Source organism: Pan troglodytes, chromosome 4, assembly GCF_028858775.2.
Source record: "Pan troglodytes isolate AG18354 chromosome 4, NHGRI_mPanTro3-v2.0_pri, whole genome shotgun sequence".
In the NCBI taxonomy this organism is placed as follows: domain Eukaryota; kingdom Metazoa; phylum Chordata; class Mammalia; order Primates; family Hominidae; genus Pan; species Pan troglodytes.
The window spans coordinates 130,213,443-130,239,658 of record NC_072402.2 but is presented as its reverse complement, the minus strand read 5'-3'; the positions used below and the strand labels follow the sequence as shown (position 1 = coordinate 130,239,658).

Below are 26,216 nucleotides of genomic sequence, written 5' to 3'. Positions count from 1 at the left end.
TCAGAGCATCTCCTGCTGCTCAGCAGAGATGTAGTTAGCATCTCTCTATAGTAGCACTTTCTGAGTCCCTCCCCTGGGGGAACCAGGCTAGACTCTGGGGTCCAGAGGAGCAGGCAGGCTGAGAGGCAAAAAGGGCACAGAGGAATAACCAACCCTGCCCCTGCAGTAGAGCCCTGGGCAAAACAGGCCATGACCAACCAGCAGCCAAGGTCAAAGTCCCCAGAACAAGGGCCAGTGTGTGCATGACATGCAGCATGACCGCTTGTCTCTTTCGGCAGGACTGGAGATAGAAGGCTGAGTCATTAACAACTTTCTTTTATTAAAAATGTACATAAGTAAAAGGAACATGGTTTAATTGTGCAAAGAGTAAGAAATACAGATGAGCAAATAACACGTATTAAAGCCACCTACAATATACCACCCAGAAGTAACCAGGCTGTTGAATTTTTAGAGACTGAGGTGCAAACACATTTTTTCACTCCCTTGTGCATATATCTGGGAGGTCTGCCATATACAGACACAGACGCGGTGTCCACAGGCGATGCCTCTGCTGGGAATGCTGCAAGCAGGAGTCTATCCTTTCCTGGTACTGGCTCGGGGGCTCTCCTCAGCGCCCAGATCACTCTAGCATCCAGGAGTCCAAAGGCCCGGCTGTGCAGGCTGCAGAGGTGATCTAGAGTAGATTAGGAGGTGCAAAAGGCTTGGAGATAGGCTGACCAACTGTTCCAGTTTGCTTAGGACTGAGGAGTTTCCCAGGATTTGGGACTTTCAGTGCTAAAACTGGGAAAGTCCCAGGCAAACCAGGGCCAGTTGGTCACCCTCCCTGAGGGCCAAAGGCTTTGTCCTGCCCCTCCTGCCCTGTGCTCCCCATCTGCCCTCCTGCTGGGGTTCTGGATCCCCCATCCCCACACCAAGCAGCCCAGGGACAGAGGCCTGGCTGGGGCCTTGCCTTCCGTGGAAGCTCCTGAAAGTTCCAGCCTGAGGCCTAGGGAGGGACAGGGGAAAGGGAATAAATTAAGGCAGACAGTCTGTCATCACCCAAGAAAAGGGCCAGGTGAACTGTGGCTGTTAAGGGCAGCTAGGGATGTACAAGCAGAAGGGTTCCAATACTTGGCTGGCCACCCCTCCAGCCCTGGAGCTGAGTGTGTGGTCCCCAGAGGCCCCAGAGCCAGAGAAGTGCAGGGTGTCTGGATTGAAAGGCCTCAGCTCCCTGGGCTCCCAGAGCCCTGGTGCCTCAGGCCTTACCTTCCCCCTCCTCCATCTCCACACCCCCTGGCACTTCCTGCTCAGCTCTTCTCTACCTAAGACTGGGAGCAGAGGATGAAGGAAGAGGAATCCAGGACAGACCGAGCTGAAAGAGGAGCAGGCAGGTGGGAGGGGACTTGGGCAGAAAGGACCTCTCTGATAGTGGCGGGAACATCCTGACTGTGGTCTGGCCCAGCCGGCTGTCTATGCCTGAGGATGCCTGAGGATGGGGGGCCCTTGGAAAACTCAGAAGAGAGGCTAGGTGTGGAAGGCAGAGTATTGGTCCACAGTGGAATAAAGAGGTCCACGTCCTAATGCATGAGCCTATGAATATGTTGCTACATGGCAAAGAGGAATTAAAACTGCAGATGGAATTAAGGTTGCTAACCAGCTCACTTGCAAATAGAGAGATTACCCTGGATTATTGGTGTGGGCCCAGTGTAATCACAAGGGTTCTTAAATGAAGAAGGAGGAGGCAGAAGGGTCAGAACCAGAGAGATCGCATTGTGAAAAACCTGACCAGCCAGTGCTGGCTTTGAAAGTGGAGGAAGGGGTTGCAGGCCAAGGAATGCAGGCAGCCTCTAAAAGCTGGAAAGGGAAAGGAAGGAAAGGGATTCTCCACTAGAGCCCCCAGGAAGAAATGCAGCTCTGTTGACACCTTGAGTTTAGCCCAGTGAGACCTGTTTTGGACTTCTGACTACAGAACTATAAGAAAAGAAACGGGCCAGGCGCAGTGGCTTACACCTGTAATCCTAGCACTTTGGGAGGCTGAGGCAGGCAGATTGCTTGTGCCCAGGAGTTTGAGACCAGCCAGGGCAACATAGTGAGACCCTGTCTCTATAAAGTATACAAAAAATTAGCCAGGTGTGGTAGCACATGCCTTTAGTCCTGGCTACTTGGGAGGCTGAGGTAGGAGGATGGCCTGAGCCCAGGAGGGAGAGGTTGCAGTGAGTCAAGATTGAGCCACTGCACTCCAGCCTGAGTGACAGAGCAAGACCCTGTATCCAAATAAATAAATAAATAAATAATTGTGTTGTTTTAAGCCCCTGTTTATGATAATTTGTTAGAGCAGCAATAGGAAACTGATCCACTGGGAAACCATTTGGGGGATGCAGCTGCCCAAAATCCCTGCACGTGGGTTGGACTCAGCCTCACAAGGCTCTACAGCCTCTCTGCGAAAGACTCCATTCCCTCTGGGAGAAGCTCAGGCTCTAAAGCCCTGGGCAGGGAATGGGCCTCCATGGCATGGAGGGGGTCAAGAAGGATGCCCCCCAGGATAGTGCCTCTGCTGGACCTCTCTATAGGAAGCAGCTGCCTCTTTGAGCCCCCTCCCCAAACCTCAATGAGCTGAGGTGCTGGCTCTGAGTGGTCATGGAGGGGCTTCCCTGAGGTCAGGCCACCTAGGACAGCTAGTCAGAGGCCACAGGGCTTGGCTTAAGATTCCCAGGAAGGAGTTGCATGGCCCCTCCACACATCCACAATACTCATAACACTCTCAGTCCTTGGCCTTACTAAGGGGATACTAAGGGGACTCAGTTTAGCTCTGGAAAAGCTAGGACTACTGGAAAAAAAAGTATAGAGGAAAAAAAATAGTTACTGGATGCCAGCCAGATCTGCAAAAAGTCCCCACTCTGCCACTTACTAGCTATGTGGCCTCAAATAAGCCACTAGACCTTTTGTAGCCTCAGTTTCTTCATCTGTAAAATGGGTATAACATCATTTGTCTTATCTGTCTCACAGGTGTGTGAGTCTCAGGTGAGATAACACACGAGAAAACATTGTGCCGCACAACTTGAGATGCAAACAGTAACGATCACAACCCCACATGCCTTTTGATAGGGTGAATGATCACAGCATCCTGTGTTAGGGAGGAAAGGGTGAGCACAGACACTTCAAAACTCTGTCTTACCCATAGGCAGGAGGGTGTAGCCTGGCCAGGGGAGAAAAGGACCCAGCCACTGCCACCGCCCCGCAGCTCACACCGGATGTGCGACAGAGCCACCATGCAGCCCCACAGGATGTCCTCCAACCACTGCAGACTGTGGGGCTTTGCTTTTTTTTTTTTTTTTTTAAGAAAAAGGTTTTCTAGTTTCTTCTACATTAAAAACAATCCCTCCTTCTCATAAAGCACAATTTTACAGAGGAAAAGGGAGATGTGAAACTATACACAATTCAAATCTAATTAATATATAATTCTTTTGTGGAATACATATGGAGGGAATACATCACAATACTAAAGGTGATTATCTTTGGATGGTGGGATTACAGGTGATTATATATTTTTTATATTTCTATAGTTTAAAAATATTCCATGATGACCTATAATTACTTTTACTTATTTATTTTTTGAGACAAAATCTCACTCTGTTGACCAAGGCTGGAGCGCAGTGGTGCAATCTCGGCTTAGTGCAATCTCGGTGTAGTCTCGACCTCACAGGCTCAAGTGATCCTCCCACCTCAGCCTCCGGAGAAGCTGGGACTACAGGTGCATACCACCACGCCCAGCTAATTTTTTGTAGAGACAGGATTTCGCCATGTTGTCCATGCTGGTCTCGAACTCCTGAGTTCACATAATCCTCCTGCCTCGGCCTCCCAAAGTACTGGGATTATAGGTGTGAGCCACCTTGACTGGCCTATAATTACTTTTATAATCAGAAAAAAAATTATAAATAAATATGAAAAGTGCCAGGAACTTTCTTTTGTGGAGCCACACACTGGGCTCAAGGAATCATTTGAGCTGGGTTCTGCAGGGGTGGGAGTCTTGGCGCGGGCCCTGGTCCTTGCTGTGTGACCCTGGAGACTCACTACTTTCCCTCCCTGGCCTTTGTTTGCCTGGTAAGACAAGATGCTCCCTAGGGTCCTTTGCAGCTTAATAAGTAAAGTATTCGCCTTGGTCTCATCCATCCCAGCTCTTTGCCCAGCTTCCAGTGACTCCTCTGTGCCTGGAGAGAAGGGCAAGCGCCTTACTCATGCCTTGAGGTTGCTGACCACTTCCGTCACCAGCCTCGCTCCTTCCAGACCTGTCCTGGGAGTCCCTGCCTCCTGGCCTTCACCTGCATCACGGTCTGCACTTCTCAGAGCCCTGCCCTTCCTTGAAGAACAAAGCCTGGCCAAATTGTGTCAGCCTGCTGGCCTGCAGTGACCCCTGCTTACATCGTACATAACAATAGCTATAACTTATTGACATTAACTTCAGGTCACATAGCAAAAGTGCTCTCATTTAAATCTTAGGCTACCAGAGGATCCATAGACTAAAATGTTAACAGCATCTCCTGGAGTTGTGGAGTGTGGTGACCCTATGTGATCCTCCTGTGCCACTGAGAGATATATTATTAACCCAGTTTCACTGATAAGATAACTGAGGCTCAGAGAGGTCAAGTAACTCGCCCATGGTCACACAGTGGGTCCATGGCAGAGCTGGGAGGTGATCCCTAGTCAGTTCCCTCCAAGTCCAGGATTTTCTCACTCCCACAATGGTGTCTCCCTTAATGACTCTCACATTCCAGCCTCTGAGGGCAGGAAGGGTATGTTCTGAGTTGAACACACAGAGAGCACTCAATGATGTCTGGTGGTGAAGATGTTAATCATGAGCTCAATCAAGGTTTATCATTAAATCAACAAGTCTTCCTAGCGTGTCTGGGAGCTCTGGGGCCCAGGGACAGGCCTACTGTAGTTCAGTGTTGTATTCTGGCACCTGGTGGTTTCTGGCACATAGCCCATGTTCATCAAATGACATGAATGATTGTCCATTCAAATAATAAAACAATAAATAAATAATACTAGCTAACAGGTATGGAGTGCCTACAAGCCAGCCACCTCAGGGAGTTTCCAGGACAGTTGAGGAGAAACATAACACTGTTGACAAGAGCTACAACGTAGGGTTTTACACCAAAACAGTGTCTACGTAAACAGTGTCTATCAAAGAGAGAAAAATGATGGGCAGACACCCTGATCCTTCCCACAGTGCTAAAGGCCATGCCAGCCACTGTCCCCATTACAACTTGCATATACTGACTGCCGAAGCACACAAACCTGAATTTTCCGTCTGCATCCATCGTTCTGTCTGTTCGGATCACATCTGGATACTACTGTTCCCTCTCCAGACTGGATAACCAGTCTGCTGAGGGCCAGAAGATGGTGAGATGGAAACTAGTCATGTTTAGCTTGGAGAAGAGAAATGAAGACCGTCTTTAACACCTGACAGGTTGCTCTTCCCAAGAGGGGCCAGTGGGCAACAGCCGTGGTCAACAGCTCCAGGCACCCCTGAGGAAGCCTGCTCCAGCTGGCAGGGCTGTCTGGCAAGGGACCAGTCCCTCCTCTGGAGAAGTGGTGAGCCCAGTGGGCTGCCTCTCCAGCAGGATCCTATAGAGACCTTACTCTCTACAATGCACACTCCACACACTTGCTCACTTGACAAACACTTATTATAACTGTCACCCTAGGCCCATTCCAGGTTAGGGACATAAGGATGAATAAAACAAGGTCTGTACCAGTAGAGAACATCAGTCCCCTAGGGGAGAAAGTCAGGAAAGCCTCATCCTGAGCCTTGGACTCCTTACTGTCCATCCTGTAGGCTCCTGTCTCAGCTTCTGCTGAAGGCTATTTTCTTCCTTGTATTCTGCAGTGACCAGGCATATGGCAGATAATCAACAAATACAGGCATCCCTGAAGAGGGTATCCTGGGATAAAAGCCCCAGCTGGATCAGTGCTATACAGGGGCCAACTGGGGGTGGGTCCCAGGCAGGGTCATTTGCAGGGGTCCCTCTGCCCCTTCAAGTCCTGCCAGACAGGCCTTGGCCATGGTTTCTTCCTGCCCCTGTCCCCTGACCACAGTTGATCTCCCCTGGCTGTTATGAAATGTCAAAGAATGTCCTGCAATCCTAAATTCCATAATGATCTGTATCTTCTGTTCCCTCTGAGGCTCCTCAATCTGCAGTAACAGCTGTGGTTCAGCAAGCAGTGCGGCACTCTGGAGTGCTGTTCTGAAACAGGGCCGGCGTGGGGCAGAGCTCATCTGCTGCCCTGTCCATTCACTGTGCTGTTCGGGGCTAGAGAAGATTCATGTGTGTATATGCTTTTTAAAAATTGTGAAACAATAATTATGCAGAAAAATACACAGAATATATGTTCAGTTTAACAAATAATCATAAAGCAAATCTCTATAAAACCACTGCTGCTCTGCAGTGACCCCTGCTTCCCCCTAAGTCGTGCATAACAATAGCTACAATTTACTGACCATGAAATTCAGGTCACACAGCAAAGGTGTTCTCATTTAATCTTTGGCCACCAGAGGCTGCATAGACTAAAATGTGAACAGCGTCCCCTGCAGTTGTGGAGTGTGGTGACCCTATTGGATCTTCTCACGCCACTGAGGGATATACTGTTTTCTGTAGAGAAGTCCAGCAGAGTCACTGTCCTGGGGGGCATCCTTCTTGATCGCCCCCATGCCATGAAGGCCCATTCCCTGCCCAGGGCTCTAGAGTCTGAGCTTCTCCAAGAGGGAATGGAGTCTTTCGCAGAGGGGCTGTGGAGCCTTGTAAGGCTGAATCTAACCACGAGCAGGGATTTTGGGCAGCTGCATATCCCAGATGGTTTCCCAGTGGATCAGCTTCCTGTTGCTGCTCTAATAAACTAACATAAACTTAGGGGCTTAAAACAACACAAATTTCTTTTCTTATAGTTCCGTAGGTCAGAAGTCCAAAACAGGTCTCACTGGGCTAAACTGAAGGTGTCAGCAGGGCTGCATTCCTTCCTGGGGGCTCTAGTAGAGAATCTCTTTCCTTTCTTCCCCTTTCCAGCTTTTAGAGGCTGCCTGCATTCCTTGGCCTGCGGCCCCTTCCTCCACCTTCAAAGCCAGCACTGGCTGGCCAGGTCTTTCATATATTGCAATCTCTCTGCTTCTGCTTCTGCTTCTGACCCTTCTGCCTCTCTCTTCTCCATTTAAGAATGCTTGTGATTACATTGGGCTCACCCACCCCAGTTTCTACCCAATAATCCAGGGTAATCTCCCAAAGTTAAAGAGAGAAAACAATACTAGCACCCCCAAAGCACCTACGTGTTCCCCTACTAATCACAACCCCAACCCTCCCTTCTGCATAAGTAAATAGACATTTGTAATAATTCTGTGCTTTTTGTAGTTTGACCTCCTCTGCATGTATCCTTAACAATACAGTTTTGCCAGCTGTTAGATTTTTGCTAAAAGGAATTATACTGTATGCATTCTTTTGTAGGTTTTATTCATTGATGAGTCATTTGTTATTACAGTATTATTATCCAATATGACAATATTACAGTTATTGCAAGTTGCTGTAGTTCATTTCACTTCAGGAACACTGCACAATTTATTTGTACTCTCCACTTTTGATGGTCATTTGGACATTTTCTGGTGCTGTGTGGGTATTCTGGTGCACATGGGTAAGAGTGTGGTTAGAGAAGATTCTGAGGAGTGGGACTCTTGGGTTACAGGGTATATATATGTTTTGATCTTTTAAAAAATTTTATATTATTCATTTTTTTAAAGACTAGTCGCTGGGCGCGGTGGCTCACACCTGTAATCCCAGCACTTTGGGAGGCCGAGGCCGGTGGATCATGAGGTTGGGAGATTGAAACCATCCTGGCTAACACGGTGAAATCCCATCTCTACTAAAAATACAAAAAATTAGCCAGGCGTGGTGGCAGGCGCCTGTAGTCCCAGCTACTCAGGAGGCTGAGGCAAGAGAATGGCGTGAACCCAGGAGGCAGAGCTTGCAGTGAGCTGAGATCGCGCCACTGCACTCCAGCCTGGGTGACAAAGCGAGACTCCATCTCAAAAAAAAAACAAAAAACAACAACAAAAAAAGACTAGTCAAGGGCAGTAGTGAGAAGGGGGAAAAGAGTAGAACAAGGAGTTCGATCTGTAACTGACTGTGAAGTCAATTGAGATAATTTACTACCTTCAGATCAGCCATGTTTTCATCTTTACCAGATCACTTATGAGCTTTATTTTCTTTACTTATATACTTTTTAATCCTGAAAGTGTTTCTCAGGGAAACAGTGGTATTACACCCAGTTGTTTAGGTAGAAGAAATGGGGTATGTCTGCCCTTACAGTGTGACCTTCCCACCTTCCGTCTTCAGAACCCTGTCCCCTCCATCCCAGATAGCCCTGTGCCCTCTGGAACCCACAGGCTGGCCCCTCAGTAGCCTCCCTACCTTGCAGTTGGGTGGGGGGTGGGAGGAGGTCAAGAAAGAGGAAGTGAAAACCAAATACAAGGGCTACAGAGAAGTCCGGTCCACAAACCTCAATGTTTCAGCAGCACACGCTGTGAGAAAGGAATGTGCAAGCTGTTTGTGGAGCATGCCTTGGGGGTGCCAAGGCCACTGGTGCAAAGGTGTGCTTCTGGACATAAGTCACTCCACACAATGCTCACCCCAACCCTGTGAGGTACGGTACTGTCATCCCCATGTCACAGAATGAAGACACTGAGCTGCACGGACATTGAGTGTCTGTCAATACAGTGCAATGGTTAATAGCATGGGATCTAGGCCTGTTTAAATTGGGTTTAAATTCTGACTTCCCCACTTACTAGTGGTGCAGTCACTGGGCCATTACTGACTTCCTTTGGCGTCAGTTTCTGCACCTGTAAAATGGGGCTAATTGGCTCACAGGGTTGTTGAGAGAGGTAAAAGATGTAATGTGTAGAAGGAGCTTAGTCAAGTGCCAAGCACAAGGGAGAACCCAGTGGAACTAAAATGAGCAGAGCTATGAAATGATGACCATTATAGAGTTCAAGGTTGACAGGGTGGAATGGGGGGTTGTCCTGGCAAGCTGGGACCAGGCCACCAAGGTGCTGGTTTGGTGCTATGTGAGAATGGAATGCTGGCCAGGTGGACTCTGAAACGTGGACACCTGGACAGTCCTCCCACTGACCTTGTCCACCTTTGTCCGGAGCTCTCTACCTATCTGTGGCTGCTTCCAAGGACGGTGATTTCTGACAGAGGCAGCTGGACCTTGGCACATGCAGAAGTTTCAGCTCAGCATCAGTGCTGGCCTTCAGGAGGCCGCATTGGCAGGCGGCAGCAGTGACAGCCAATGGGCAGCAAAGCTTGTTGCTAAGGTCACTGTGAGCCTTATTTGGTGACACAGGGCTGACCCTGCATTCACCTCTGAGAACCCTGGGAAACGCCAACCACAGATGTGAAATATGAACATCTCAAAACCACAACTGCATTTCCTTTGAGAAAAGATTCGGCTGTCCTCCTCTCCAGCCTGCCTCCCTCCGCTGGATGTCTTTTGTACAATGGCTCACTACTGCAAGAGGCAAGAGCCTAGGCTACAAGAAGAGTCTGCTACAAGCTAGTCCTGGGCAGGCCTGGACAGGGAGAGGGCACGGGCTGCTGTGCAGGCGGCCCCAGGACCTTCAAGGACCTCCAAGACTTCCGTTCACACCCAGCAGCTGCCAACCCCTGCCCAGGCCTCCCCCAACACAGCCGGAGGGCCTGTTCCTGGCCCCACTTCCTGCAGCCTTGGGAAGCCAGCTAGCTTGAGGAAGGCGCGTGGCACTCATGGAGGAAGTGGGCCGGCACTGGGGCTCTCACCATCTGCACCAGCCACACCGCTTCGGTGCAGCCTGGAGCTCAAACGGTTGGCGGTTTCAGTTTTTCACCTCCCTTTGGTGCATCTTCCAGCTTATCATTAAATAAGTAAAACTGTTGCTCCACCCCAGACAAATGTGGGAGGGAAGTTGTGTCTTCAATATTTCCCAAATAACACTCACTGCTCCCTCCCATTCATACAGCACCTTCGGGTCTGGGAGCTGTGCTCACATCTGCCATCTCATTACATCCTTGCAACCGTGGCAAAGGTAATGACTGAGCTCACACCGTGTGTCAGGGACATGAATGAATTCACAGAATTCACTGTAATTGTCCCCATTTTACAGAAGAGAAAATGAGACAGAGAAATTCAGTCATTGGCTCAAGGTCACCACATAACTAGGATTTTCTCCCAGATGGCTGAGTTCCAAAGTCTGCCCTATTCTCTTCTGCTACATTGCCTCCATGGCACATACACAAGAACGAGTTCCATTTACTGATGAGAAAGTGAGGCTGAGGTGAAAGGGTGGTGTGGGGCCTGAGGTCAGCGTTGCTTCCTCAGTCCACATCTCCCAGAGGATGGTCCACCAACGTCCTTCATCTGCCCTCCCCCTTTAAAAACCACTGTCAGCCTGGCACGGTGGCTCATGCCTGTAATTCCAGCACTTTGGGAGGCTGAGGTGGGTGGATCACCTGAGGTTGGGAGTTCGAGACTAGCCTGAGCAACATGGAGAAACCCCGTCTCTACTAAAAACACAAAAATTGGCTGGGTGTGATGGTGCATGCCTGCAATCCCAGCTACTCGGGAGGCTGAGGCAGGAGAATTACTTGAACCCAGGAGGCAGAGGTTGCGATGAGCCGAGATCGCGCCATTGCACTCCAGCCTGGGCAACAAGAGTGAAACTCCATCTCAAAAAACAAACAAACAAACAAAAACACTGTCATGCCCCCACCGCCAGCTTGTCTCCCTTTCTTTTTAGGTGTGGCCCACAGAGCTCAGTGCCCTGCCTATCTGGAAGAGGCTGTGAAGCCCATCTATGTAGGTAACGGGGGCAAAGCAAGGGCTAGGGAGAGTGTGCCATGTGGGACACCTCCCCCTATCACCTCCCCACTGCCTGCACACACTGGGGACAGTCAAAGCATTCCTCAGGCTGGGGGTAGGAGCTGTAGGCGGAAGAGCTGGGGCATCTGTTCACAGAATCCTCCCCTGAAGTTGCTCGGAGGGGCTGGGATGCAGTCCAGACACTGGGGAGCCTGATGCAGACGCCTCGCTGGAGCACTGTCCTTCTCTTGGGCTCTTCAAGCCTGCCCTCACTCATGAACACATATTTTTTGTGTGTACTTCCTGCATGCCAGGCACTACCCAGGCACTGTGGACGCACAGTGAACAACACAGACCAGGTCCACGCGTCACAGACTTTACTTCCCTGAGGGAGGCAGACATTAGGCAAATAATCACATGGATCTCTGAAAAACATAGCTCCTACGAGAGGGTGCAACTTCAGGGGTCTTAACCTACAAAGGAGTGTGTGGGATTAGGGGGTTAGGGCAGCTGTTCCTAAGGATGAGACATTTCAGGTGAGGAGAGGAATGGGGTGGAGTTGGCAGGGGGGCTGGTTCTCGGCTCTCCCCGACTGCCCTCCTTCCCCGCATTCCAGTCGCTTCAGGAAATCTGCCGCTTCCATGAGAGCTTCTTTGGTGGTGTCTTCCAAGCTGCTACCAAGCGATGGCTTTGCCAGCTGTTGCTTTCAGTGTTTGTGCCTGGGTGAGCACAGCCGGTATGAAATGGCCCACATTAATCGAGAGCCAGGCCCCTCCTAAAGTACCTCTGAAAAGAGTTTTTCAGCATAAGCATGACATTAGCTTTTCCTAGAGAGGAAACCACCCCCGGGGCTGACAGCAAGCAGGCCAGGCTTAAAGGAAGCAAGTGCAGCGCTGGGGCCCCTCCATGCCCTGCTGCAGACAGGACACCCTCACTGCCTTCCCCCAACATGCTCCCCCACTCCCACTCCTGCTTCTTTCTCCCTGGGGGACTCTCCTTGTGGAAAAGAAACCCTAACAGTAGGGGGAGCGAGTGAAACTGGAAAATGAAACTGTGATTTCCAGTTTCATTTTCCAGTTTCAATTTAGAAGCAGCTCTGCCAGCTTTCCAGTGCCCGTGCCTCAGGGCATCACAGAGGAGCTGAGGGGCAGGAAAAAGTGTTCCAGCCAGCAAGCACCCTGCTCCCTGGGCACCCTCAGAGGGCGGGTACTGGACTGGTAGAACCCACTGAGCAGGGAGTTGTTGCAATGCCGATTCCTGGCTCTCCAGGCTCTGAGGCCGTACGTTTGGGCCCTTTGGTGATTCTGATGCAGCCTGTGGACCTCACCATGGCAGTCGTGGCCTCAGAGACCATCAGAACAGCTAGAGCACACCTGAGGCACGGCCTCATCCTCTCCAAGTTACTTCCTGCCACAGATGCTCAGGAAGTGCTGCTTCTCTGTGCAGCATCTCCTGCCCTCCTCCATCTGGTGTTGGAGGCATCTTAGATGTTCTCTGGGACCTGAGGTCTGTAGGAAACCCCGGCTGTGGACTTCACACAAGGGTCTCTCTTTCCCACACTCCAGGTTTCCCTTTAAGCTGCTAATTTGTAACAGGCATTCATAGAAACAGAATAAGACAGAGAAATTCTATTAAAGGACCTTATGTGCTTTTGCTCTGTCTGTTGCTCCATTTATTTGCAATTTATAGCCTAATCCAAGAGGATTTAAGGACAATTAAATATTTCTTTCCCCTCAGTGTGTGTGTGTGAGTGCACGTGTAAGAGTGTGTAGGGGTTGGGTCTTCCAATGTACCTTTGCCCTGGTTTGACCGTGGTGGGAGAGGGTGGGCAGGTCTCCAGGCCTGCCAGATGTAGACCTTTCCTAATGTCTACAGCAAATTTGTTCTTCAGTGTTTCTAGTATCAGTTTTTGATCAATCATTAATCAAAGTTGCAATAAAAAGATAATCTTCTCAGGACTAGGCTATAAAGGTCCTGGCTGCAACCTTAAAAAACCCTTCTGTGGAGGCCTCAGAGCCAAGAGAAAAGGGCCATGTGTCTGTGGCTGGATTTGGAGGTAAATGAACGTGCTGTCCCTCTCTAATTGGTGTGCACGAACATGAACTTCAGTCACTTGCGTGGCTATGGCCTCTTTCTTCATCTCTCCCTGCCAACGAAGCTGGTGGTGCCCTGGCTCCCAAGCCAGGTGGCAAAGCTGGGGAAGGAGGCTGTAGTTGGGCCCAAATATGGGGGTCTGGGGGCACCTCCACAGGTTGTGACCACTGCAGCATGCTCTGGGGCCAGGCCTGTGGCAGTGGAGGCAGGACAGCCCCCAGGACCACAGAGCCCCCATAGTGGAGGGAGCCACTACTTGGGCGGCTCAGCTCATTCCTGCTGACTTGCTGCTGTACAGGGCAGAGGGGTGCCTGAGACAAAGAGGAGACACACTTCTCCCACGAGAAATAAAGCAAGCAGCTGTTCCTCTCTTGGGCCCAGCAGGGGTCAGAGGCTGTGGGACCTTCACTCCTTCCCTCTCAGTGGAGAGGGCAGATCTGCTCTTTGGGGTGTGAGGGCACAGCCTCCTGACAAGCTGGAGAAGCAGGATTTAAGAGCTAGAATCAACGGAGAATGTGAGGCCCAGCATCAGGTTCAAGAAGCAAGGGGATCAAGGTTTGGGGGGAGGCAGGGAGCCTGAGCCTAGCGCAGCCCAGACCAACAGACTGAGGAGTCCAGAGAGCCAACATGCTCACTCGGCCATCGCTAAGATGTGTAGTGTGTGAGAAGGTGTGAGAGGCACTCGCGTTTCTCTCCAACCCCTTCCAACATTTGGGTCGTGGGTGCCATGTTTTTAGTAGACACATAAAATAAATGAGTATTTTCAGAGAAGTGCAACCCTGGAGGTGCAGGGGAGTGAACTCAGCATTGAGAAATCGTTCAAAGGATTGACCTATGGAACAGGGATAGACTTGCTCTCCATGGCTCCAGCAGGGAAGCAGCAGAGAGGGGAACCTTTCCTGAAAGTCCAGTGTGACATCTGAAGACACACACACACACTCACACACTTTTTTGAGAGAGAGAACGAGAATGAAAAGATACACACTGATCTTTCAACAGTCGTTGTCTCTACCTGGTGATTGCGAATGATTTTAATTTTTTTCCTCTTGTGCTTACAGTATTTTCTAAAATCTCTAAAATACACCCAAATTACTTTCTTGTTATGGCAAAATAGACATAAAATGTCTACATCCATTTTAACCATTTTTAAGTGCAGAGTTCCATAGTATGAAGTACATTCTCACTGTTGTGCAGCCATCACCACCATCCATCTCCAGAACTTTTTCATCACCCTCAACATAAACTCTGCATCCACTAAGCAGTATCTCCCTGTTCTTCCTCCTTCCAGCCCCTGGCAACCATCCTTCTACTTTCTGTCTCTATGAATTTCACTATTCTAGGTACCTCATATAAGTGGGATCATCTGGTATTTTTCCTTCTGTGTCTGGCTTATTTCACTTAGCATAATGTTTTTAAGGTTCATCTATGTTATAACATGTACCAGAATTTCATTCCTTTTTAAAGCTGAATTATGTTCCATTGTATGTATTCACCATATTTTGTTTATCCACTCATCTTGTCATGGACATCTGGGTTGTTTCCACCTTTTGGCTATTGTGAATAATACTGCTACAAACACTGGTGTACAAATATCACTTTGAGTCCCTGCTTTCAATTCTTTTGGGTATATTCCTAGAAGTGGAACTGCGGGATCATATGATAACTAAGTTTTTGAGGAACCACCACATTGTTTTCAACAAAGGCTGCATGATTTTACGTTCCCAATAGCAATGCACAAGGGTATCTATTTCTTCACATCCTTGCCAACACTTATTTTCAGGTTGTTTTTGTTGTTTTAAAATAGCCATCCTAACAGATGTGAAGTGGTATCTTACTTATTATGGTTTTCATTTGCATTTCCCTAATCTAAATTACATTTTAAAATCCAATCCTCTCTGAATTGAACCCTTTGTTCTTTATTTCTCAATAAAATGGACCTTGCCCCCTTTTTTTCCTTCTTTGTACCTATGCTCTGCATTTTAAAAAATTGTGGCAAAATACACATAACTTAAAACTTTACCATCTTAACCATTTTCAAGTGTAGAGTTCAGTATTAAGTATATTCACATTGTTGTGCCCTAACCCAAATATAGTATATAATGGCAAAAAGAAACAAAAGGCTCTCTAAAGAAAAAGAAAGCCGTGAATTCTTGGACCCCAGAGATGTTCACAAACAGATTGGATCAATCTCAGCAGGGACTTTCATTCATCTTCTGAGCATCTCTGCTGGGCTGGGCTCTGTGCCAGGCAGGGGGCTCCGAGGTGAGTGTGGCCTGGACTCTGCCCTCGGGGTTCAGCCTCTGTGGGGAACAGTTATACCCAAGGGCTGCTGTGGGCACAGAGGGACACCCTGTTGTGTGGGTGCGGCATTGGGAAGGGGCATAAGTGAGGTGGCACATGAGTTCAGGTGGGAAGGATGAGCAGACATGTACATGTGCAGAGAAGGGAACTGGCGTGTGTGGCTGGGCTGTGGCAGCACACCTCACAACCGCCATTACAGGAGCATCTATTAATCATTTATGTCTGTCTCTCTACTTGATTATAAGCTGCATGAGAGCAGGGCTGGTGGTTTTGTTCACTGCTGCATTGCTGCCATGCCCAGCACAGGCAAGTGTAAAAGAAACACTTGCTGAATAAATGAGTGGTTGATGACGAGGAAAAAGGAGACATTTCTTTCCAGAATCTTGGCTGTAAGCAGCAGACAGCATGGCTGTACTCCACGGGGAAGGCAGGATGGCAGGAAGCATTATACAGGTGATGGAGACGGGAGCACAGCAGAAGCCAGTGGAGAAGAAGAGTTTGAAGATTCCCTGGTTGAGAGAATGGAAGGGCATAATTGCTGGGGAGAGGTCCCTGAAGAAAGGGGAGAGGCTGGGATGCAGGCTCAGTGGAAGGAGAGGAGTCTCCTTATGAGACTCAGATGGCCAGTGTGAAAAAGACAGAAGATACCAACTGCTGGTAAGAATGGGAAGCACACTGCATGGGGAACTCTCCTACACTGCTGGAGGCGTGTTCTTCCTGTTATTCTAGATTCAGACAGCACTCTGGTCGCTGGTTGGTGCAGGCCACCATTTGGGCCAATTAGAGGCACCCCAATATCTGCACTTGGACTATCAGAAATGAGAGCTCTACGCCCAGAGCAATTTCCAAGATGGGCCTGAATCCATGAGTCATGGCACTACATGGAGCCCAGGGTTGGCTCTGAGCCTAACAGCCTCCAAAATGTCAACTTTGTTCACATGCCACTTTGTCCCTCATCTCATGCCATGCAGCTGGCAGGACTTCAGTTGACAGAAGGTAGACCCTGCTCTTTTCAAAAAGCACACAGGACAGGTGCTGATAGGCCAGCCCCTCCCACTGAGCTCTAGTTACTGCAGTGAACTTCACCAGGAGGTTCAGCGCCCACTATGGCTCTGCCTGAGGGGCCTCTGTGCACACTCAGTCAGGCACTAGCATCCCAGCGCCCGGCCAGTGGTCCAACTCCAGACTCACTGCACAGAGCCCCTTGCAACCGATGTGTGCCAACATGGAGCCCACACAGGGCAGCTCAGCATGATACCTGCACAGCTCAAGACTGAGGGAAGGAAATGCATCTTCTTTCTCAAGTTGGAAGAGGCTATACTGAATTACCAAATGGCATTATACTCTCTGTGGGGGAGCACAGATGAGTGTCCGGCAGTCCCTGGGATGATGTTACAGTCCAGAGGTGGGGATGAGATGAGCCCAGATGATGCAATGGGGATGCAATCAAGACACGATGTCATTAGAAGCCACAGTGTGTTCTCTCATGCCACGTGTTTCCCAGCTTAGAGGAGTAAGGGGTCAAGGAGGGGTGGGGTGGCCCCCTGGGACCCTGCTCTAGGACGCATGCATAAGGACCCACATGCAAACGCACAGAATTCAAGAGCTAGCCAGGCCTGGACCCATGTAGGAGAGCCCCACTGGCTGATTTCCAATCTGGGACAAAGGCCACAGACAGGAGGCCTCCCTTGGCCACACCCAGGTCCCCAGAACATATGCTCCACTGTCCCCAGTCTAACCACAACCCCATATGAGCTGTGTCCCATTCATGTTGGCCTAGAAACTGGGAAGTACCTGGCATGGGGCCCTCCGCTTCCTCCCCATGACTGCCTGGAGCTCTGGGGAGACCACCAAGGGGCCATTTTTGTGGTTAGGAAATGTCTGTGGCAGCTGTGGACACCACAGGCCCTCCCTGGACCCTTCTGAAGTAGAGGTCACATTCCTAAAGATTCTTAACTGCCAGCTCCAATTGCTTCTTCCTGACAGGCTCATCTTAGTAGGGAGTGAATATAATCTTTTCCCAGTTCCACGAGGTCCTCTCAGATCCAAAATGCTCTAAGTTCAAAGGCAAATCATGAAGAAAGGGAGACGCAGATACTAATTTGTGGTTTTAGTTCAGTGGTTTTCCACCTTGGCTACACAGTAGAGTTACCTAAGGAGCTTTTTAAAAATACTCACGTCCAAATATTCCAACAGGCACTTTGCAAAGAGAAGATCTAAATGGCTAACAAACATATGAAAGGTTGCTCAGCTGTATTAGTCATCAGGGAAATGCAAATTCAAACCACACTGTGATACCACTACATACCTGCCAGAATGGCTAACATGAAAAAGATAGAAAATATCTATGGTTGGCAAAAATGTGAAGCAACCAGAACTCTCATACATTGCTGGAGGGAGTGTAAATGGGTACAGCCACCTAGGAACATTATTTGGCATAAGGTACTAAAGCTGAACATACTCATATCCATGCTTCCCCAGCAATGGATATACATGTACTCCAAAAATACACACTAGCATGTCATTGCAATAGTCAGAATAGTTCCAAATTATAAATAACAACTCGAATATCCAAAAATGCATCACAGTAGAATGGATAAATCGAGGAATATCCATAGAGTGGAATACTCTATAGCAAGAAGAGTGAATAAACTGCAGCTCTAAGTAACAACTTGGATGAATCATCTCACAAACATAACAAGAGGATATATACTGCCTGATTCCATTTACATCATATAAAGTTTGAAAACAGGAGAAATGACTGTACACCATTAGAAGCCAGAATGGACATTAGCCTTTGGAGCCAGGTAGTAAGTGGAAGGGGTACCAGGGGTTGCTGGTGATATTCTGTTTCATGATTTGGATGCTGGTTACTCGGGGTAAATTCATTTTGTGAAAATTCACTGAGCTTTACACTTATGGTTTGTGCTTTTTTTTTTTTTTTTTTTTTTTTGCATATATGTCATCCTTTAACAAACACTTACAAAATGTTTGAAAACCACATCAGTTCAGTCAGACTCTTTGGGTGGGAGCAAGATCCAGGCATCAGTATTTTTTAATATCCCAGATGATGGTAATATGCAGCCAGGATTTAAAGTCACTGGTTTAATATCTTGGGAAAAGCAGATCCACTCAAGACCTCACAGGGTCCTGACAAAGGCCACTTCCAGCTCAGTGGAGTGAGACACTGGGGTGGGAAGATGTCCATTTTTTGGATGTGGGTCAGTCTCTTGCACAGGCAGAGGTATTGCAGCATGCTGTTGTAATGTGTATCTTCCTTGGCAGTGTCTGTTGAAAGCTGGTTGCGTCAGTTTGTAATGGGGTGTAATGGCAACAAGGTGGGCCCAGCCCCCTCCCAGGAAGTGGATCACTGAGCACAGCTTCTACAGGGCCATTTGTAGAGAGGTGGCAGCTGGGCTTCCCAGGGGCTGCCACCCAGGGCAGAGCCAGTGCTGAGGCTCTGACAACCTCGGCAGGGTGGGGAGAAGGCCTGACTCAGGGTGTTTATGTTTGTGGGTAATGACAGTCAGCTCTGGGCTCCAGATGATGCTTACTCCCTGGCCTCTGTGTTCAGATTAGGAACTTGCAACATCTTGCTGAGGACCATGTCAGGCTCAGCTCTAAGTGCTGTGGCTGAGAATTTTCCTTCCTCTCTGTGTGGTTAGTGGCAGCCTCCCTAGCAATGGCTGACCTCTAGCATACTCTGTCAAACTACAGGCAGCTGCGACAAGACAGGACATGGGGCTCACAGACAGGTATTCCACAACCTGGGCCCTGTCAACCCTCCCAGAAATGCATGGGCCATGAACCTCGTGCTGTGGGAGGGGCAGTGCAGAGAAGTCTCAATAAGCTTCTCTTGGCCCTCTGGGATCTCCACCATCCACAGTGTGTAGGGCTGAGCTGCAGGCTGGGTCTTCAGGTGGTGTCCCTGCACATCTGCTTTGCAGCGTGGCGTCTATAGAGCAAGAGTGAACAGGAAGGGGCCTCGGGCCTCCTGTAGCTCTGCTGGGCAGGGACGCTGCGGGGCCTCAGCTGGGCTTCCTTGGCTAAAGGGCACAGAGTGGCGTAGGCTGCAAGAGGACAAGCTAAGCTGATGAAGGCTCTATCACTCAAGGGTATCCATGTAAAAAAAAACCCTACAGGTAAAAGAAGCATGAATAAGACAGGCGGGGCATAACAGTGTCTCCCCACTGAAGCTGCAACTCTCTGCATCACTGGCTTCAGCCTCCTCTCTGTGAAATGGGGGCAATGTCCCCTAGGCCTTTTCCTCCTGTCCAGTAGGGCTGAGGGTCTACAGGCCAGAGGGAGGCCTGGGCTCTGAGGCCTGTGCCTGTGTGGCCTCTGGCTGGGACCTCAGCCCCCATGTGCCACGTCACCTCCCTTGTCTGTGAAATACCACAACAGCAGCTCTTGCCAGCCAGTGACACTACCCCTTCCTGTTGTCTTCTTTACAAAGCATTTATGAAATGTTTCCTTTTCATGCTTCAGGAAACCGGTGGCCAGGAGGAGTTCTTGATTTCATTTTTTCCCTAGAGATATGTGTGCTTCGAAATACACAAATTAAACAAAAACGAGGGCTGACTGGGACCAGGAGAGTGAGTGATCCTGGCTTCCCTTGATTTACATGCTTATTTTCCTTCTCAAATCACTCCAGTAAGTACAGAAGTCACTAATCTATTGCCCTCTATTATCTGCATTATAGTTAAAAACATCGACATGAACAAACAAAAGCCCTTGCGTAGCCTAGAGAAGTCACAAAGCTCACACCCAGACTCTCGCCTAAGAGAGTCTCTCAGGGCTCACTCAGGGACTATTTATTCTTGTTTTACTTTTTTTAAATGTTGATACCCTCTCTGCTTGAGTATCCTTGTTTTAGATGCAAATCAGAAAAGGTTGCTGTATTGATCACAGTCCCAGCAGGAAACAGATGCACACTCCACTGGTAACAGGAGAGACTGAGGAAAGGACCGTTTCCAAGGGTGAGCAAGATGAAGAGAAACCCTCAAGGAAAGGTGAAGCATCCTGCAGCCAGCAACAGTGGGAGCTGTGACCACCAATCCCCGGGGAGGAGGTGGGAGGGCTCCTGGAACCCAGAGAGACCTGTAGGAGGGGACTGCCGGCAGGAGCTGTGGTTTTAGGGTGAAAAACACAGGTACTATTGACCTGAGACCTGGCAAGGGAGGGAGCTGGGGGGATAAAGCACCTCCCATTTCCCCTCCCAGCCTCCAACCTCTGGTCAGGGGAGGGGTCTTCAATTGGCCAAACCCAACTGGAAGCTTGGGGACCTGGAGCCTGGCTGATGGAATCCACAAAGGTCAAATCCTGGGAGGAGTGGGAAAGAGCAAAAAATCAACAGGAGCAGGGATGTGTAGGGGGGTGGCAAACAAACAATGCCCGGCAGAGTCACCGGGGCTGGCCATTTGAAAAGAGTACATCAGAAGCTAACGTGCTGTAATGTGGCACTCTCACCACAAATACATAGGATGAAAGGCAGCCAGGGACAGAGGCGGTCACGAAGAAAGGTTTAAAGAATCCCAGCAAAATGACTGGGGTCCTCATTATGGAAGAACAAATAGCTTTACTTAATAATTCCAAGGTAATAGCTTAATAGCTTAATAATTCCAAGGTAAACAAGTATTTTCACAAGGAGGACTCTGAATGATCAACAGAAGGTTAAATGTCACTGTACTGCTTCACAGAGCTGTTACAGGGCAGGGAAGACTATAACACAATGTAGAGATAGATCCATAGAAGAGAGGTACAACAGGGTTTCCAGTTCAACACATCAGTTATTTACACTCCTAGTTTCCTTTCTCTCCTGAAGCACCACTAAAATGCTAGTCTAGAAATCAAATGGGGCCAGGTGCAGTGGCTCACGCCTATAATTCCAGCACTTTGGTAGGCCAAGGCAGGAGGATCATTAGAGTCCAGAAGTTCAAGACCAGCCTGGGCAACATAGCAAGACCCTGTCTTAAAAAAAAAAATTGGCTGGGTGTGGTGGTGTGTACCTGGAGTCTCAGCTACTCAGGAGGCTGAGTTGGGAGGATCACTTGAGCCCAGGAGTTTGAGGCTGCAGTGAGCTATGGTCACACCACTGTACTCCAGTCTGGGCGATGAAGTGATACCCTGTCTCTTAAAAAAATCAAATGGGGCCAGGCGCGGTGGCTCATGCCTGTAATCCCAGCACTTTAGGAGGATGAGGAGGGTGGATTACTTGAGATCAGAAGTTCGAGACCAGCTTGGCCAACATGGTGAAACCCCGACTCTACTAAAAATACGAAAAGTAGTCAGGCATGGTGGCACATGCCTGTAGTCCCAGGTACTCGGGAGGCTGAGATATGAGAATTGCTTGAACCCGGGAGGCAGAGGTTGCAATGAGCCAAGATTGTGCCACTGCACTCCAGCTTGGGTGACAAGGCGAGACTCTGTCTCAAACAAACAAACAACCAAATGGTATTAACTCTCAAAGGCAAAGAGAATGGTAAAGGAGACATGAGTGGCTGAAAGAGTTCCCCAAACTACAGGAAGCTGGGAGGCAGGTGGAGGAATAATGACTGACATGGAGGAAGCTAGGCTCTGAAGGGCTTGCAGAGGGGCACACTGACAGGAGGCAAGCCACTTTACCCCTGGAACCCTGCAGGAGGAGCTCAGACTTGGGGAGTCCAGGTGTTGTGGCTGGTGGGGCTGAGGTACAGCAGCCAGTGGGGGTAATGAATGGAGGAAACTGGTTGAAATCCTCCCCAGGTCTCACCTCCACACCCTGCCCCACACAGCTGGAGACAAAGACACTGAACAGGAGAGAGACAGGCAGGAGGGAGGGCAGATGAATACAGGGATGAAAACAGGGAGGTGAGGGAAAAGTCTGAAGAATGAAGCATGGGACTCAATGTCCCACCCACTTACCTTGCCCCGCCCCACCCCAGGTATATATCACTCTGGATGAGGGTATGGTGAATTTAAAAGATGGTTGCAAATTCTTTGACATTTCTCCGATGGAGAGGTGGGTCTGTGTCTCCTTCCCTGAACCTGTGTGGATTTCTGACTACAGTGGAAATGAGCTATGTGACTTCCAAGGCTGAGACATACACAGCCATGCAGCTTCTGTCTTGCTGGCCAGAACACTCACACCAGAGACTTGAGGTGCCTCGTAAGAGGTCCAATGACCAGGCCATGGTGCTGGAGACATCATGTGTAGTCTCTCTGGTCAACAGTCCCAGCTGAGCCCAGGCTTCCAGCTCTCTTTGCCAAGTGAACAACCATCTTACAAGTGGACCCTTCAGCCCCAGCTGTTCCAACTCCCAGTTATTCCAGTCACCTCGAGTCATTCCAGTCATCCTAGCCATCGTAGAGCAGAGAATTGCCCTTCTGACTCCTTGACAGTGGCCCAAAAAATGGTTGTTGTTTTATGCTACTAAGTTTTGAGGTGGTTTGTTATGTAGCGTTCAATAACTAGAACTAGGAGTTAGAATGCTTCTCTTGAGGAGCTGAATGGCTTCAGGGTGGTGGTTCTCAACAGGGTGATTTTGTCCCCCAGGGGACATTTGGCAATGCTTACAGACATTTTGGTTATCACAACTCTGGGAGGGGGGTTACTACTGGCATTTAGTACGCAGAAGTCACTGGTGCTGCTAAACATTCTACAGTGCATGAGACAGCCTCTGACAACAAGGAATTCTTTGGCCCAACATGTCACTAGTACCAAGGTTAAGAAACCTAGCTCTAGAGAAAAGGTGCTCATTGGAGGCTTGTTAACTAAAAGACTGGCTTGCTTCCTGTAGTGAAACCCCAGTTGATAAATTCTCCCCAAGCAGAGTTTAGTTCAGCCTTTTATTGCTCCATTAATAAATACCAACAGATAGCTGAGATATTTGGCACTTAAGGAAAGCCTCCAACAAGGAGAGATGGAGAGACAGAGAGAGGGAGAAGAAGAAGAAAGAAGAAGGAAAAAGGAAGAAGAAGAAGAAGAAGGATGACGACGACAACAACAACAACAACAAGATGCAGCCACCACCGCCGCTGCCACCTCCAGGTAGAAACAAAAACAAAATAGAGACTAGAAGACTATTAAGACAAATGGACAAATGAAAAATAAATAGTGCCTCAAGAAGAATAGGATGGAGATAGTATATGCATAAAAAAGAATGTGGTATTTTTGAAAAAGAACAGGAAGAACAAGAATGAGTACTAGGATATTAGAAAAAGAAAGCCAAAATAAAAAAAAAAAATCAACAGAAGGGTTGGAGTATGAAGTCAATGAAGGTTTCCCAAGAAAGTAAACCAAAAAGGCAAAGAGATGAAAAGTAGGAGAGAAAATATAAGGAAACTAAAACATTAATCCAAATGATCCAACAGATAAAATACAGGGAAGAAAATTATTAAAGAAATAATATAAGAAAATCTTCCAGAACTCAAAGATGCTACATAACTCAGCAGTGACGAATATGTCCACATTCACTATTGAGTTAACCACAGATTGTGTTATGTTCTTATTGGAAGGATGGAGGGAGGAAAAGTGGGGATGGTTCTGTAGGAAAGTTCAATCCTCATCTATCACAAGAAGTCAACAAATGCCTAAAATCAGTAGATCAAAAAATAGTATAAACAGAAATGGAAACTAGTAAATGGTTGAAAGAGGAAGCCTATAGAAAGGGGGAGTGAGAAAGGTGGGGAAGGGATTTTTATTATGGGCTTCTCAGTACAACTGATATTTAAACCATATGCATGCATTATTTTTTATTTTGTTTTTAATGGATACATAATAATTGTAGATATTTATGCAGTGCAGTGTGATGTTTCCAGATATACATACAGCATGACATGATCAAATCAGGGTAATTAGCATATCTATCACCTTAAACACTTGTCATTTCTTTGTGGTGACAACATTCAAAATCATCTCTTCCAGCTATTTTGAATTTGTGCATTATTTTGATAAATTTGATAGAATAGAAATTAATTTAAAAGAGTACAATTTTAAAACTGCAATGCGATGGGATCAAATTTAATAATTTGGAAAATTTGCTTATGTAGAAGAGTCATGCCTCTCTAAGAATGCTCAATGAACTGGCATAGGTGGGCACAAGCACCATCAGCATGGAAGGGTTCCTCCTGATGTCACTGGCCACTAAGGCAGTTGGTGGGGTGAGGGTGGGGATGAGAGCCAGGCATGGCAGCCCTTAAGTGGTCACCGTTTCCCTTTCCTGGCAGCCTGTATTTGCTTGGGAGACCTATCTCTTGGGTATAGATCCTACTGGGCTGCTAAAGAAGAGAGGTGCTAATCCTTTTAGGATGACTTCTGGGAATTCACTAGGATGCCCTGCCTCTCCTACTCCGGACATGGAAAACAATGCTGGGTTTACCAAAGGTGGATGAGCCAGGCCCAGGACTAGAGCCACGGGGCCTCTCCCTGGACGTGCCATAGTCAGGCTGTCTCGGCAGCTAAAAGAGGCTACACACATTTATTGTCATCAGAAGCTGGGACAGATGAGCCTTGGGTTACAAGATCTCCTACCTGGAGCTCTCCCGGGAGGTGCCAATCATACGGGATGGGAGGACAAACACATGCTTGGTGGGGCTCCAGTGTTACCACCGAGGTGCATCTCCTTGGCCACTAGCCCTGGGGTCTGAGCTCCCCTTCTCTTTTCCTTCACCCATTGTTCTCCCTATTCCCTTTCTTTCCCACCTCTCTCTCAGTTCTCCAGAGCTCTGTGCAGGGACTACTTAGCAAACTTACCTGCTGAAATGCACTGTTTGTTTTTTTTTTAACCTTTTAAATTGTCACTTTTTTTTAAACTATACCATCCTTAGATAAGCAGGAGATATTCCTTGTAGAAAAATAAGAAAATATTAATAATCACCCATGATTCTATCAGTCAGAAAACTCCACTGCTGGTGTATGAATTTCCAGAATGTTTCCAGGCTTATAAATGGGTAAAAATACTATCACAGTCCATGTCTCATCTAAGCACCCAGCTACTGAGCAATCACCACCTACTGGGCTGTGCTGAGGCCTTTAGATGTGTTAATCTCTCTTAATCCTTCCAACTTCACAAGCTAGGTGTTATTGTGCCCCATTTACAGGCAGGAAACAAGTTCAGGGAGATCACATTACTTGCCTGAGTTCCCAAGTTGGTTAAGAGACTAAGCTCGATTTCAACCCTTCAGGCTGAATCCAAAGCTACTTTCCTTGAATGGTTTGTAAGATTTTTCCATTTCTTTTTTTAAAAAATGGTATGTTCAAATATCTTTCTCATCAATAAATATTTATCTTCATCATTCTTCCTAATGACATTCCCTTGTATGAATGTGCCAATGTGGAATAACCAGTTCCGTCTTGTTGGGCTTTCAGATGTTTTCTTTTTGTAAATGATAAACAATGCAGTTATAACTATCTTTATATATAAACTTTGCACAAGTATGAGTATTTTCCTAGAATAAATACTGGAAAGTGAAATTGCGTGGTCAAAGGCCAGACACATTTTTAAAAGCTGCCTCTTTCCCAATCACACATTTCCCACATCCATTTATTTGCTGAGGATCTTCACAAAATTTGGACTGAGATTAAACACAGAATCAGAGAAGCCCTATGCTGGAAAGATCTTAGTATATACCTCTTGAACTAAACCAGTCTTACTTTAGAAAAAAAAAAAAAAAAAGGCCAGGCGCGGTGGCTCATGCCTGTAATCCCAGCACTTTGGGAGGCCGAGGTGGGCGGATCATGAGGTCAAGAGATTGAGACCATCCTGGCCAACATGGTGAAACCCCATCTCTATTACAAATACAAAAATTAGCTGGGCGTGGTGGCGCGTGCCTGTAGTCCCAGCTACTTGGGAGGCTGAGGCAGAAGAATCACTTGAACCCGGGAGGCAGAGGTTGCAGTGAGCCGAGATTGTGCCACTGCGCTTCAGTCTGGCGACAGAGCGAGACTCCATCTCAGAAAAAAAAAAGCCCTAGACCCTCTG

At 48.1% G+C, this 26,216-nt stretch overlaps 1 protein-coding gene across 8 annotated transcripts in view; it reads right to left on the bottom strand.

Annotated features, from left to right (window-relative positions):
* Positions 1-299: 299 nt before the first annotated feature.
* Positions 300-26,216, bottom strand: part of LOC743989 (uncharacterized) — a 68,096-nt gene continuing 42,179 nt past the window's right edge. For 2 of the 8 annotated variants that reach the window (XR_010156995.1, XM_054685156.2), the window contains one exon: positions 300-673. Coding sequence is in view for 1 of the 8 variants with exons in the window: in XM_063810655.1 (XP_063666725.1) it covers positions 19,171-19,325 (155 nt within the window). In the remaining 7 variants the exon portion in view is untranslated. Of the gene's footprint in view, positions 674-3,293; positions 6,294-13,970; positions 19,326-26,216 lie in introns of those variants that run through there. The other 6 variants (XR_010156997.1, XR_010156996.1, XR_008548265.2 and 3 more) reach the window with 6 other exon arrangements.